This window comes from Phymastichus coffea, unplaced genomic scaffold (genome assembly GCF_024137745.1).
Source record: "Phymastichus coffea isolate CEN01 unplaced genomic scaffold, Cenicafe_Pcof_1.1 PCOF00054, whole genome shotgun sequence".
In the NCBI taxonomy this organism is placed as follows: domain Eukaryota; kingdom Metazoa; phylum Arthropoda; class Insecta; order Hymenoptera; family Eulophidae; genus Phymastichus; species Phymastichus coffea.
In genome coordinates this window covers 1,067,939-1,082,949 of record NW_026706865.1, presented here as the reverse complement: position 1 = coordinate 1,082,949, position 15,011 = coordinate 1,067,939, and the positions used below count along the sequence as shown (strand labels likewise).

General features: G+C 31.7%; 2 protein-coding genes across 2 annotated transcripts; one reads left to right on the top strand and one right to left on the bottom strand.

Annotated features, from left to right (window-relative positions):
- Positions 1–657: 657 nt before the first annotated feature.
- On the bottom strand, positions 658–4,747 carry LOC131665832 (uncharacterized). Its single transcript, XM_058937993.1, has 6 exons — positions 4,675–4,747; positions 4,360–4,557; positions 3,793–3,944; positions 3,564–3,708; positions 1,159–1,284; positions 658–773 (listed from the first exon to the last, which is right to left on the bottom strand). Exons 1-6 carry the CDS (start codon positions 4,715–4,717, stop codon positions 658–660), a joined length of 780 nt encoding a protein of 259 aa, XP_058793976.1. The 5' UTR covers positions 4,718–4,747.
- Positions 4,748–12,239: 7,492 nt separating this feature from the next.
- On the top strand, positions 12,240–13,578 carry LOC131665831 (protein psiR-like). The gene is made up of 4 exons (XM_058937991.1): positions 12,240–12,285; positions 12,357–12,611; positions 12,687–13,268; positions 13,352–13,578. The coding sequence occupies exons 1-4, from the start codon at positions 12,240–12,242 to the stop codon at positions 13,576–13,578; spliced, it is 1,110 nt and encodes a 369-aa protein (XP_058793974.1).
- Positions 13,579–15,011: the final 1,433 nt, after the last annotated feature.

The window sequence follows — 15,011 nt, the reverse complement described above, 5'->3', positions numbered from 1 at the left end:
GTTCTTCTTTATAAATTATCTTTATGAATATCAGAATGAATCTATTTTTTCATTTTACATTGCATATCGCCATCAATATGAATGCAAATTTTCGTCTAATAAATGCAGTCAGTCACGTATGAAAAATATAACTAGCGTATATTCAAAATTAAGGTCAGGCTAACTCTTCGAGAGAATTGTAAATTGCTCGACTTGGTAATTTCTAATTTCTTGCAGTAAGCAAACCTAATGAATACATTTGCGCATGATAGAGGGCGACTGCAAAGTGAGGCCAAACTGTCAGCGCATACGTAATCTACTTGTCGAGTCGAACATGCGACTTCCCTGCATGATGTTTTCTGATGCAACGAGAAAGTATACACTCGAACTTGAAATATATTAACTTTTTAAGAATTATAAAACCACATTTTTTTACAAGATCTTAAAAGTAAAGAAAAATTTCTAGTCTGTAAAATAACTCCAACACTAGTCAGGAAATTCATAAGTCAAAAGTTGAAAGTACGTCGAGTGAATATTTGAGAAGTGTAAAATTTGCAATACTTTCATGTAAATAGGAAGCAAGAACATTGTTATAGGGGAAGTGTCGTATCTCCCTTTGTACTCCAACAAAGCAGTCTTTTTCATTCGGTCCATCGACGAGTGTTCGGCATCCGCTCCTTACTTACTCCCTTGACATGACATTAGGGTGCAAAATGCGCTCTTTCCGTTTCCCGTGCAGACGCATCGATTGCACTTGCTACCGTAGAAAGTTTTTCCGGACACACAGGCATCGCCTTGTTTCGCTCACTGCTGGAATAAATAAGTACTCTTCAGTTTTTCTTTATTATTTTGTTTTGCTTCATAAATTTACTTGTAAAAATTATACACATATAAATATTTTATTTTGCCTATCATAGGAAAGAGACAAGTGCTGAAGCCATTCAACCTAAATCCAACTTTGCTGGCTCTACAACAATTTTATCCGAAATGATGAGATTTATGAGTGTATTTTATAATTAATAAATTTATGCGCAAAATATTAATCTACTATTTATTAATTCATCGTGCCGATAAGAAACTTTGATTAAGCAAATATATTTTTCGTTATATACTCAACTTGTTTGATGAAAAAATTGTAAATCTAAATTTTTTTGAGAGTGGAAAAACAATATAACTTACGAGCATGAACAATATCGATGTTGGTGACATTTGCAATTCCTCCGATTGAACAAGCCACGTCCGCGTGCAAGCTGTAAGCTGTGCTCTTAGCGATGGTAAAGTAAATGCACACATTATGGCCCTTTTCTGAAAAATACGCCGTGAGTATGGATACGGATTACCTCGGTCTGAAAAATTTAAAACGAAAGTTTTATTTATCAGTATCGAATTTGAAACTCACAAATTTTCTACTATATTGTACATAAGTTAAATTTTCAAGTAAGCTCGCTGAGGATATCGTCTTAATAGTATAATATACAAAATAATAAGTGATTTTAATCACCCTCAGAATTGTTCAAATTTCCTTTTGAAATTTTGCGGAAAATATGTTTAATTACGTTTCGAATTACAGTTATATTTTTCTTGCGTCAGCAAAATAGCTAAAAGTCGGCTACAAACCAACTTTGTACCGTTAGCTTAAAACTTTTCATTTATTCAATCGCTTAAAAGTCGAGCTCGTGTATAACTAAGAGTGATCTCATGGCTCTATATTCCAATACCTTTAATTAAGACATATCACATCTAAAAATACATTCACATGAATAATTCATCTGAGAGGTGTTTACATAATACTTTAATTCATATTAAAAAATTATTATTTCAAGCTCATTTTAAAAATTCATCAATTAAAATTACATACATTCTCATTTAATAGACAGAAATTAAACCACTGTAATTTGAGATTTAGTTTATTTAGAAAAAATTTAACAAACATAGAGTATCTTCCTACTTATAATAACGCTAGAAAAGGTATTAATCATATTTTTTGGTTTTGTTCTACATGTAAATCTAAAAGAACAGTCTCACTTAAGCATTCTGTCAGTAGGTTTGCTAACTTTAGTTGTACTAAATTTCTTAAACCATGCAATTTATATACATATTTAAATAATTAATAAATAATATATAAATATTCTTTATATTCAATCATTTCTATTGTTTGTTTTAGCAATTTAATATTTTTCCTTTTATTTCCAATTATTTAATTTCCTAATTTTCTTTTTATATCCTTTTCACTTTTTGGTTTTTCATTTCCTTTGTATTCAACCGAAGAGTTGAATGGAGAGTATGAATGAAACCCACATACTGCTACTATTTATGAGATAACGTCTACAAATCATAGTTGAAAGTGGCTTAGTTAGTACTGGAAATTGCTATCAAGCACTCGAGCAAAGCCATAAACATTAAGAAGAAGAGACTTGCGCATTTAAAATTAAATTGAAATATCCTTCAGTAGCCCGCGTTCATATTTCAATCTATGCTTCTTTTCCTCAATGTTAAACAGAGTATCGATAGGTTAAGCTTTTATCTTTTATTTCAATTTCAGACAATATTATTTGCATTAGATAACAGAGATTTAGTGACTATAAGAAAAGATATAGTGTACATATTTTACTTCTATGTAATATTAATAAAAATAAAACAAAATTTAAAATTTATTTATTCTTGAAGTATGATTTATCAAATATTCAACATGTTCTTCCTTCATTTGTATTAAAAAAATAATATAGACAATTTTCAAATTTATCGAAACTTTCCTAATAAGTTGTAATTACAATGAATGTTTCTTTAATTTTTTTGATGGATATTTTTTTCACATCTAACATGCACAAGTATGTGTTTGGTTGTAAAAACAGATTAAAAGGCACGATAAGAAAATATCGTTGATTCATGATGAACAAAAACGCAACAGTTGCAATCTTCCATGAAGTAAGAATTCATGTATTCAAACCTGTTTTTCAGACTGGTGAATTTTGCGACTTCCGTCGTTCGCTAAACATATCGGTGCATGAATAAAAATCTCCGTTTTCGCGGCAAAAGCAAGTCTTACCAAATTTGTTGATCTTTGATCTAAGCTCGCACAATTGTTTCTTATTTTAGATGATTAAATGAGTGATTAATGCCAAGTCATATATATTCCCAAACAAGTGGTAGGTATAGTAAAAATAACTCAGTGTCTAATTGTGCATCAATTATAAATTTCAGTTATTTATGCTGAAAATAAGTAGGGCTTATTTTAAGAAAATAAGCACGCTTTTTTTAAAAAATATTCCAATTCTTCAAGTTTAATGCAACTCAGATAAAATACACAAATCATGTGTAATAAAATTATACTTGATTTCAAACGCTATTACAGTAGATTCATATACTAGTGCAGGAAAGTGATTCGAGCCAACCGAGGCCAATGGACAAATAACAATCGAATATCTTTGGTGGAATAGTCGATGAATAATATTCTTCAAACTTGACATAGCGCCGATGTACACAAAACACTTTTTCCATTTGTTGAGCAAACACATTATTTACACTCGCTGTAGAACCACTCTTTAGGTGTACAGCTGTCGCTTTATTTGTAGAAAGGTCCCTACTTCTTGCTTTTCTCTGCACCTTCATTTTCGATCGAATTCTCGGAGCATCTCTCATTGCTACAAATCGAGTCGGTACCATATTTGTTACAAGTACAGACCTTGCAATTATTTTGAATGGAAACTTCACCTGCTTTGCATTTCTTGCCTAAAAGTCAATAAACACGTCAATCTTTCGTCTCACAAGAGATCGAAGCAACGTAGAATCATGAAATTACCTTCATTGTTTTCATGGATCATCGATTTTCAAGGTACCATCTTCGTTGTACATATTTTTATTGCATAACATTCTAGTGCAACGACCAACTTTACCTACGCTACTGCAGGTGCAGAAATTGCAGTAATATTTGAATACTTTTCCAGGCTCACATCTTTTTTGCCACACTGTAAAACAATCGAAAGAGATGGTAAATGCTCAAGTAAAAATCTTCTTTAATAAAAGAAAATAATGATAGTGAACCGCGGAGGTAATTGAGTACATGAAACTTTTGTTTTAATACTGCAATACCTAGTCATTTACTTAAAAATATAAATATCAGTAAGATCTTCATATAAATAATTAACAAGTTGAGAACAGCGGCGTATTTTTTTTCTCGATTTTTTATATGCTATACTCGATAAATATTTAACTAACGGAAACGAATAAAAACGCATAATTTATTTCGAATATTAATTCAGCTTCAAATAAGTATACAAGTTGTTTTGTAATGAAAATAATGCTTAATTTATTGCTAGTAAGAAAATAAATAATGAAACCAAATCGTTCGCGTTTGCGTTAAATTTAGTTTGTCTTTTTTACCTGTAGTCGATCTTTCGGCGACGTTCTTGTGTTGAGAAACGGTTAGCTGATCTTTCTTGGTACCATCGATATTCCAGACATCGGGCTCACAGGCCCTAAGAGTGCAACCCATAAGAAAACCACCATCATCGCAGAAACATGTATTGCAATACTGCATGAACTGGGTTTTGGGCTCGCAGCGTTGTCTCTCTTGCGCTTCTGAAAAGTAAATTGAATTAAAATATTTTCAATACTAACTTGTATAAATATTGCAGTATATAAAGCTCGGTACGATCTTACAAATGTAAAGCAAAGATTTTCAAAATAAAACGAAACCTGCAACAGCAATACTCAGTACAATAATAAACAGCGACTTCATGATAGGCTTCTATTGTTCTTAAAACGTCAAATGATTCGTTTTTGATCGGCAGCTCGTTTATAAAAGATGATCATGATCGCGTTGCCATATGTCGCGCTCGTATGCGCGAACGATATAGTGGGGATAGTTTTAGGATGTACCCCCCAGGTCGTGTGCGCGTAAGAAATGAATTTTTCGCGGCTATAGACGTTTGTTAGAATCCCTGACGTTCATTCGAGTGTGTGTGTGTGTGTGTGTGTGTGTGTGTGTGTGTGTGTGTGTGTGTGTGTGTGTGTGTACGTGTGTGTGTGTGTGTGTGTGTGTATGTGTGTACATGTGTGTGTGAAATTTGCACGAAGCTCGAGCAATCCTCGCGATATATTTTCGCAACGGGGAATCTGGAAGACACTGCTTCTATAGTTCCCGCTTACAAATGCGCATTTCAGCATGATCATTACCATGAATATACTCAGAAAGTATTTGAAAAAACGGTCGTTTATGCAAGATATTGACTAGACATCGTGCGATATAAACCTTATTGGGTTCAAAGAATAAGGCGGACTACGTAAATGTTATTAGATCTGTTTACACCTAGAGTTTTTTAAAAATTAACAGTCAGTTTTCGTATTTAATACATTAACATAATTCAAAATCAGTTTACTCAAGTGAATTTTTAGTAAATACCTATTTAGATTTTTTCATGATAATCGTCATATTGAAGATAAAATTATTAACAATGATTAAACTAGAAATTTTTTAGAAGAATTTAATCATTAATATTGATGCCAAGATGATTAGAGTAGCATTATTAAGTACATCTTATTTTATATAAACAGTTTACTGAATGATTTTATAAATAAATCACATTTACGAAAATCAATAGTAAGTAGAATTTAATTTTTTAAGTTCATAAATTCAACAGTTCGGTATTACTAAAATAATACGATTGCTCTTATTCATTTAAAAAACAATAATAATTTCGAAAATTAAAAGACTTGAATCATATACAGAAATATCTACTGAATCAATGCACTGTTATTTTTCCAATGTGCAAAAGTTTTTCACATCGTGCGAAAAACGCAATTTGTCACCTATTTGTAAAGATCTTTCCATGTCTTGATCCCTCTGTGTCGGAATGACTATTGAGATCAGATTGATTATACAAAAGACCAATTACAAAATGATTTGATTCTCCTTCAGAGACCTGGAGTTACGCTTTTCCAGAATAAAGATTTTGTGAAAGTATTTTTAAAGATAAAAATTAAAAAAAATTATTTCTCTAATCTGTTATCCTTAGATTTATTAACTTGCGAGGTGTAGGTTTGCACTAACAGCTGCATAGTGAGTAGTATCTCGTGGCTAGACTTCCGAGTTTCGTTTATGTTTGAATTTTTTGAAGAGCAAAACTCCGTAGCATAGTAAAGGAGTTCTTCACTTTATATCATATGAAAAGTTACAGTGATGTGTAAATGTTTCGATGTCAATGCAAGAGAAATTAGAGAATTGCATTGCTTCATCGATAGATTCGATAGTTTCATATTATTCAGTTGAGAAGATCGCCGACGTTGATAGTTATATGGTTGTTTCAAATATTCTCATAATATCAATCCATTAGAGTGCAGACTAGCTTCACATTTGCATATGTTATAATAATTAATGAATGTAGTTCCTGGATCGCACTCTTGTTCAGGCTCCTCGGTCACTACGACTGATGGAGCTTGACGAGTTCTATGTGTTTTCAAAAAATCAAAATGTTCACAGCCTTTACATTGTGCAGGCAGTGTTTTAACCATCCGAAAAACGTCTGTAAGTTTACAGTCATTTTCAAAGAAAAAGTTTGGCTCACATATTTGCTTACCCACATACGTACTATAAATTCAAGACAAAACTATTTTGTAGAAATATTTCATGGATTAGTATAATTGTTATAAAAAATGCCAATAGTCATTCACTCGTTATCACCGCGTTACAATTGCGACGGAAGCAATAAACAGTAACTTCGTGATCAGTGCTGTTAGTAGTTCTTTGCGAGTCTGTTTACCAGGCACATGTTGTTTTGAATGGCCGTATTCATAACCATTTGCTTACAAAATATACTCGACTATTTAACACATGCGGAGATGTCAGTTTCATACGAGTGAGTAGTTGTCGGAAAGTACGAATTATCTGAAAACCGATTAGCGATTCCAATGTAAGACAATCAATGAAAGAGTGAGTTCATATTTATTATTACGCAAAAAATCCAACAATTCAAATTCGTATGAGTTTAGATTTTTTACAAAAATTATTGTAACAATAAATTCAAATAGTCAAAATAGTTAAATAACCAAGTTTTTTACATCATACTTTGAAATCGTCTTTTTCAAAGTCCGGACGATGTTTAATAACAGGTCGCTCCTCTGCCTTCCTGCAAACATTATTATAATAATCATCAAATATATACTAGCTACGAATTTGCTTAGACTCTGTACTCTTTGACAGATCTGGTTTTAAGAGTTTCTCATGGTTCCATCTGCATGGTTCAATTTCATGTTTTTTTGTGGACAATTTTAGAGTACATATAGGTATGCCGGCACGGTGCTTTCTTGTTTAATTGGCTAAATCAAGTTTATTTTTATTCAACAAATTATAGGAAATTTTTCTATACACCAATAAGATTCATTTATACTTCTATCGTGAGTTTGTGCTTATTATTCGTCACCTTGTATTACAATCATTATTTTTATTGCCATTAAAATGTAAATTTATTCACGAACATCATTGTGGCAATTTTTACAATTAAAAGTATATAATTATTATAATGTATGTATCGTTAAAGCAATCATCAATCATTGACGGTGTTTGCAGTAAATTAATATTTACTCTAAACACCAATTATTGGGTCATGATGGTTAGTTTCAAGACCATTTTCTTATTGATTTTGATTTTGTTAAAAGAACTCCATTATAGGTTCTTAGAATAATTATTTCTTTGACTTTCCGGAAATAATATATATTATCAAATATGTTGAATATATAAAAACAAGTAGCCTTCAAATAATAAATCATAAATCACAAATAATTAAATTGACATACTTCGGTTTTAGAATTAAATATGCAAAGTATATTATTTGACAACAAAAGGATACATTTATTTTTAGAACTTTTATTATTGAAATTTTAATGCATTTTATTAATTGAACTTCATTTTTGAAGAAGCTGCCTTTAAAGCAAATACTGATAGAGGTGATTTCAATCATTGAAATACGAAAAATAACCTGTTAATAATTATTAAATAATAAACATGTATATATTAGAAATACATAAATATGTAAACATAAACTCTGAGTTTTTTAATAAAAAGAAAGGCAAATATAATGATAATAAACAGCACATGAAGTGATCCAAATACTAAGATCAAAAAAACACCGGCAGTATGTACGTTATCGTTACGTAGTGATTTACACCGTCAAAGTTAACAAAAACAGTTCAAACACATTTTTTACCTTTGTTCACGTTATTTTTAAATCAATATGAGTACATTATAGTATATGTAAATCGCTGATGAAACCTTTCGTGATTATATTTCGACATAAAAATCACTAACATTTTATGTCAACAAATGACATTTTTTTCGGATCAGTGTGATCAATTCATAATAATCATAGATAGCCTTCTCAGAAGTGAAATTCATTTCACAATATTTTAAAGAAACAGTATCTATATTTCAACGATTCAATACGATCATATTTCAATGATTTATGTTTCAATATTTATTTATTGAGCAATCTGACTAGAATCAGATCGTCTTATTATACTTATTATTTTAATAATATTATAATAGCGTATGATTGTTCCAAAGTAGCATTGAAAATAATCCTACAATTTAGGTACTCCGGTTTACAAAAATTTTCTTTTGATACTCCGTGCGCAAAGTGCGTCTTTTCCGCACGCTCGGCAGAAAACATGCGTTGAAAATTGCACTTTCCACACGTCGTATCAAAAGATGACACTTGTTCGGGAAAAAGTTTCTCATCTCGTGTGGCGTTTACGTCCAAGCGAAGCGAGGACAAGAAGCGAGACAAGAATCTACTTTCCCGCACTTGTATCGTAATGTACTAATTCTTTTTCAACACGTCGGGAAGTGCATTGATGCATTTTTGTTCGACATATAAATGAATGTTCTTTCGCTGTCTACAATATAAAATCTAATTTGTATTATCGCATATTATATCATGTCGAATTTTATAATTATATTTTTCCCCCTTCAACAAAATAGTACATTACGATACAAGTGCGGGAAAGTAGATTCTTGTCCCGTGTGGCGTTTACGCCCGAGCGGAGCGATGGTGAAAAGGTACACGAGACGAGAAACTCTTTCTCGAACATGTGTCGTACCGTATTTTTTTATACGACATGTGGAAAGTGCGATTTTCAACGTACGTTTTCTGTCGAGCGTGCGGGAAAGACGCACTTTGCGCACGGAGTAGCGAAAAATAAAGTTATGACAAAAATTTATCTTGATATTGTAATTTGTGATTATCGATTTAAAACTTCAGCTGTGAAATCAAATTTTCGATTTTGTAACTAATGATCAATTTTTCAATTCTTTATAGGTTGATAAGGTAAATTTTTTCTTTTTTGACATTATAATGACGGTAAAAATGGTAATTATTGAAATTTGAAATTTAGATTTGTAAATGATTATGGATTTTTAATTATGACGATACATACGCAAAATAATTTTATGTATAATTCGCATGCGTGTTATTTTGTTTATAAAGATATACAGCATAATTATAACTATACCATAATTAGCGTCTCATAAAATCGTTACCGTGTGGATTATCAACTCCTTGAACTTTTGATGAGCGTACACGTAGAGAATATCGTAAAAGTGTGTGTGTGTGTGTCGTAAAAGAGAGAGAGAAAATAAAGTCTCGGTTGTAGGCTACTTAAGATTACGTGCAAGTACAATGCATTTGAATACAAGTAATGGATTATTCTGTTGTATCAGTTAATTTAAGGCAAATTATATTCTAAAAGAACTGTAATTACAACAACTTTTTAATTCACAAATGATGTTTAGCCGTTCAATTTGAAGTGGCACGTTTTTCTAATTAAATCAACAAATCAAATTGCATACATCCTTGCTATATCTATTTTGCTGTTCAAGTACACAACGCTATAAAGAAGCCTTTAAGTGCGTAGAAATCCGGTGCCTTTATGTGGGAGCCGTAAACCGTCAGCCCTTTTCAACTTCGGCCCATCGTAAAACTCTCGAGTTGCAATGCAGTTAGCGAAATCCGGTGCCCAAGTCGGCTACACGGGATTGAAATAAATTGGGTAATTAATTCATGCGTAATTCATTTTGAACGAGCAGGTTTCAACTTTCGCAAATGTAATCAAATTTGTGAATGAGAATTTGATAAAAAAATAGTCTGTTATTTTCATCTTACACTATGAGTTTACGATTGATTCTTAATATTACAATCGGTATAATTGTATTAATATTTACTATAATTAATGCTTTAGACTTTGATATCCCATTTCTGATTAACTGACTTACAATTATTAAAAATTTTTTATATCGTCATCTCTACTTTTAAATATAATAACTTTTTCTATGTGAAAATTTAGTACCACTTTGCTCTTACTGTTTTAGCAGACGTTATCAGTAAGCGACAAGTAATTAAAAATAATATTTTTACAACAGTCTGATAATTTATGTAAAAATCTTGTTTATTGTAATTATTATCAACACAAGTCCATTTGATCGATATTTGATAGCTTAATGATACAATCGTTTATAATTATAAATAATCTAGATAACAAAATGATAGCTTGACGTGATACTTGGTTCGTTTCTAATTATATAAAAAATATGGATGCAAATTAATAAGATTTCTATGATCAAAAAATAGTTAATTCTTGTCATTAAGTAAAAAATCAAATGATGGTCAAATTAAAAACTTTTACATAAATTTAGGTACTTCTTTCCCTTTCATTTAGTGAATATTGTCATACATGGTTTATATTTTATTTTTTATACAGGACCTCACTAACATAAAATTACAACTACCGCTAAATATGACCGTATTAATTTGAGAACCAAATATCAAATATCTCTGCCTGTAAAATAATATACAAATGCCTTAAAAATGTCTAGACTTATGTAAACGGTGTACTATAACGGCAAGGTAATTTACATTGAAGTATAGCAGATTAAATCTTTATTGTAGGTTTCAAATGCTTGAATAAACAAAAATTTTAGGTTTTTTTTGCCTTGCAACATTCGATATAATATATCAATGATGTTAACATGAATGCTTCTGAGTAAAATTAAAAACTCTGGTGTAATATCAGCTTTAACCATGCTATTAAAGGTATTATACAGATATATTTATATAAAGTGACATTTTAATAATGAATAAAATTTTATACCCTCAACTCTAAGTTTATTAAACATATCAGTCGTTTTTGCTTGCATCTCGAGTTCTCCCATTGTTGAGATCAACCCAATCGAATAAAAAGTTAAATCTCATCATCGGTAACGACATCGATGATGTGAAAGAATTCTCTACTGGGAATGAGAGAGTATGAGAGAGAGAGAGAGAAAGAAAGAGAGTATACAGACAGAGTTTGTGAGGACGTGCATTTAAGGAGCGCCGAAGTTTCTCTCAGCTGACTATCAGATCGCAGACACCCTCGTTTTCAGGCGTACGTGCACGTGATTATACTGCTTTACTCTACCGGGGCTTGTGGACAACATTGTTGTCTGTAGAACTTGGCCAAACGACATATATATTCTTAATTACACTAACTTACGAAGTGAACGATACCGAGAGCTACTTGCAATCGCTTTATGAAAACGCTTATTTTCGATTTTATTTTTTATGCTAATGAAGATTTATTTTCTTCAATTTATGCAATATGTTGAATGTTAGAATACTATTAGAAAAATATTTATTATTTTATGAAATTCTAAGATAAAATACACATAAAGTTGTAATTAATGTTGATATAAGAATATTAGTCCAACTATTCGTATCTTTAAAATCAATGGCATGAAAATTCTTATGATATATTTTACAAGCTATATCAGTTTGAATACGTGCTTCAGAATTTGTCCTTATGATTTCTATAAATAACTAGGGTCCTCCACTATTATAACCGTTTAGTAGAAAGAACAAAGCAGAGTCAATTTTGATCAAGTTAGTTTACATTTCTGGGTTATTCCAATGAATCATGTAATAATATCTTAAATGGTTTTCTACATTGATTGGTAAGTCACTGGCTATCTGATAAGTGTCGTTAAGTAGAGTCAGATAATTTTTCATATCGAGAAACTGTCCACTTGTGTGGTTGAGCTGTCTGATTATACTTACATGTTGTCAATAAGATAAAATATAATCATTCCTAACGTAGATCCCTTTAATGAGTATTTAAGATGATTCAATGAAAAGAGCTAGTCATACTGAAAATTTACAGTGGAGTGGAAGAGGCTCAACTTAAAAAATAACAGTAAGCTCACAAAGGAATAACCAAGTGAAAACATCTTTAAGATGAAGTCTTTGCTCGTTACTTTTCTCATCATCAGTGTAGTAGCAGGTAAATTTATAATTTATATTTTGTAAATATTAACTAAAGGTTTTTTTTCTAAAGGCTTTTCTACGTTTCAGCTGAAGAATTGTTCTGTATACCGAACTCGCTTTTCCGGCAGAACTGTAATTCATGCGTCTGCTCCAAGGATGGCAAGACGGCTGCTTGTACGGATATGATGTGCCCAAAAGAGGAAGTAAAAAAGTTGTGCGAGCCAGGAAAACAGTTTAATATGGACGATCTTAGCAGTTGTATATGTAACAAAGATGGAATGACTGCAATGTGCACTCTAGGTCTTCAGATTTATGGAAAGAGTCGGCACTTGACCAAAAGCAGTATGTTTTCAATTATTTAAAAAGAATTTAAAGAGAGTATTCTAGTAACTAATCGGAAATTTTCTAATTTTGTAGATGAATATTGCACTTCTGGATCTATATTTAGTCCCGATCTTTATAATATCCGTCACTGTAGTGAGGACGGTACTAATGCAATGTGTTATCTGCAGGTGTGCCCCGTGGAACAACCTAAAACAGTTTGTGAACCTCGTAAATCTTTCAAGAATTATTGCAATACTTGTTTCTGCGCTAGTGATGGTTTATCCTATTCTTGTACCAAAATGGATTGTGACAAGAATATTTGGAACAAAGATGGAAGCTTGAAAGTCGTAGCAAAAAAACCAGTCACGAATCAAGTCTATGAACCACGAAAGGCCTTCAGTGAACACTGCAATACTTGTGTCTGTTCCGATAATGGCTTGTCCGCCATGTGTACAATGATATGGTGTGATGAGAAAATCTGGAATGCAGATGGCAGTACCAAAATGCGAGTCAACACTAAACATGTTTGTGAGCCCCTTAAAAACTTTAAAAACTATTGCAACACCTGTAGCTGTTCAGAAGATGGGCAATCTTTTGAATGCACAAAAATGTATTGCGATAAGAACATTTGGAACCAAGACGGTTCCACTAAGCTCATAGTAAAATCAACTGAAGGTGAGATATCAACGTTTGATCATGAATTTATGAAGTAATCAAATTAAAGCAATGCAAATGATAGTAGTATTTTTTTTCTATAGATCGAGTTTGCACACCAAATAGTCACTTCAAAGAACAATGTAATATCTGCACCTGCTCTGAAGATGGATTATCTAAATTCTGTACCATAATAGCCTGTGGCCCTCTAGACAATGAAACCAAGCCAGTCTGTACACCCAGATCTACTTTTAGTCCCGACGGTTGCAACATTTGCAAGTGTGACGAGTTCGGAACCGACTTTGTTTGCACCTTCAAGTTCTGCTCATAATATTTTAAAAAATGTTAGACAAATATACAAATACTTTAATGGTGTCTTTTAGTAAGTAGATATTATTTATCTGATATTTGCGATCTCTGTGAAGATCTCCAAACATTTATCAGTATAGTTTATTTTATTTATTGTTCGATTATGTATTTGCGTGAAAGAAGTACGGGTGTTGTTATAAGTAGTTATATTGAAATTTTATAATGTTGAAAGTGTCAATCTTAGTAAAAATTGTAGATAGTCCATAAATTAATAAATATTAACTTCTAATGCATTTTCCTTCTTTATAATCTTCATTACCGTATGTTTATTATTTTATTGCTTGAAGATTTACTGGAAATATACAATAATAAAAAAACAAAGAAATTAATTCTACGCTTTTTGACAAATTTTGAAAGATTTTCTATAATCAAATAAAGACAAACCATTATAATCGTAATTTTATTGCAGCGATATTATAATAATATTACAAATATTGAATATTTGAAAGGGATTTGGTTTTCACTGCAGATCAAAATCAGCTTAAGTCAGCGCATACAATAGTGAAGACAAGAGAAAGAGAGAAGTTCAGTGAAACAGTGTGTGAATAAATCAAGAGGTGGCAAGAGAGAGAGAGAGAGTGAGAGAGAGAGAGAGAGAAAGAGAGAGAGAGCGAGAGAGAGAAAGAGAGAGAAAGAGAGAGAGGGGAGGGAATCAACTATATAGCACAGGTGCGAGTGACAGATCAGCCGACGAAGAGATAAGGACTTGGTGCACGAGGGTGGCATCATCGTGCGTTAACTTTCTTTTATCGACTCGGCACGTTTTTCAGTGTTCGCGTGGATGAAGAATTGCCCTATCGATCGGTACTCGGCAAAAAAATTTGCAGGGCCGAAAGTAGGTGCTGGTTTTATCGAATACGTGAGTGGTTGTCTATGTATACGTGGAAGAGAAAAAGTATACTCGTAAATATTTCGATGTTATGTGCTTTATTGTTTGCGAGTCTCGTTATGTCGATGAGATTTTTTTATATTGTTGTAATATGTAAGTTATTCAATTACTTTTACAAGGATCAGTGTATTTCAAATATATTGAAAATGCATTTAGTGCGAATATTTGACGGTAGATAGTATCGGAGAGTTTATATTTGCGATCACAATCACCATTTAAACTGATGAAAGTCATATTAAAGATCATTATAAAGATCATTATAAATATAAAAATCATAGAAAGATATGTTATCAGCGCATTAGATAATTTGATTAATATACTACAGGAAAAAGATGATAGTATATATTAAATTTCACAATCAAGTACATTTTTGCATGGGAAAGAACAAGAACTCAAATCAGAAGGAAGAATTTTTGTTAAACAAAAATATCTTCAAAGACTAGTGCAAACTTTTATGGACAAAATTAGAGGGTTATCATGAATAAGGAGGATTACTAAAACGAAGA

What these genes read in the sequence shown, in the direction of transcription:
- LOC131665832 (XM_058937993.1), bottom strand. Translation starts at nt 4,717, where the DNA reads ATGAAGTCGCTGTTTATTATTGTACTGAGTATTGCTGTTGCAG. An exon ending in ACTGAGTATTGCTGTTGCAG is followed by an intron (nt 4,558 to 4,674) that starts GTTTCGTTTTAT and finishes TTTACTTTTCAG; the next exon opens with AAGCGCAAGAGAGACAACGC. An exon ending in CATCGATATTGTTCATGCTC is followed by an intron (nt 774 to 1,158) that starts GTAAGTTATATT and finishes GAGCGAAACAAG; the next exon opens with GCGATGCCTGTGTGTCCGGA.
- LOC131665831 (XM_058937991.1), top strand. Translation starts at nt 12,240, where the DNA reads ATGAAGTCTTTGCTCGTTACTTTTCTCATCATCAGTGTAGTAGCAG. An exon ending in TCGGCACTTGACCAAAAGCA is followed by an intron (nt 12,612 to 12,686) that starts GTATGTTTTCAA and finishes CTAATTTTGTAG; the next exon opens with ATGAATATTGCACTTCTGGA. An exon ending in CATAGTAAAATCAACTGAAG is followed by an intron (nt 13,269 to 13,351) that starts GTGAGATATCAA and finishes TTTTTTCTATAG; the next exon opens with ATCGAGTTTGCACACCAAAT.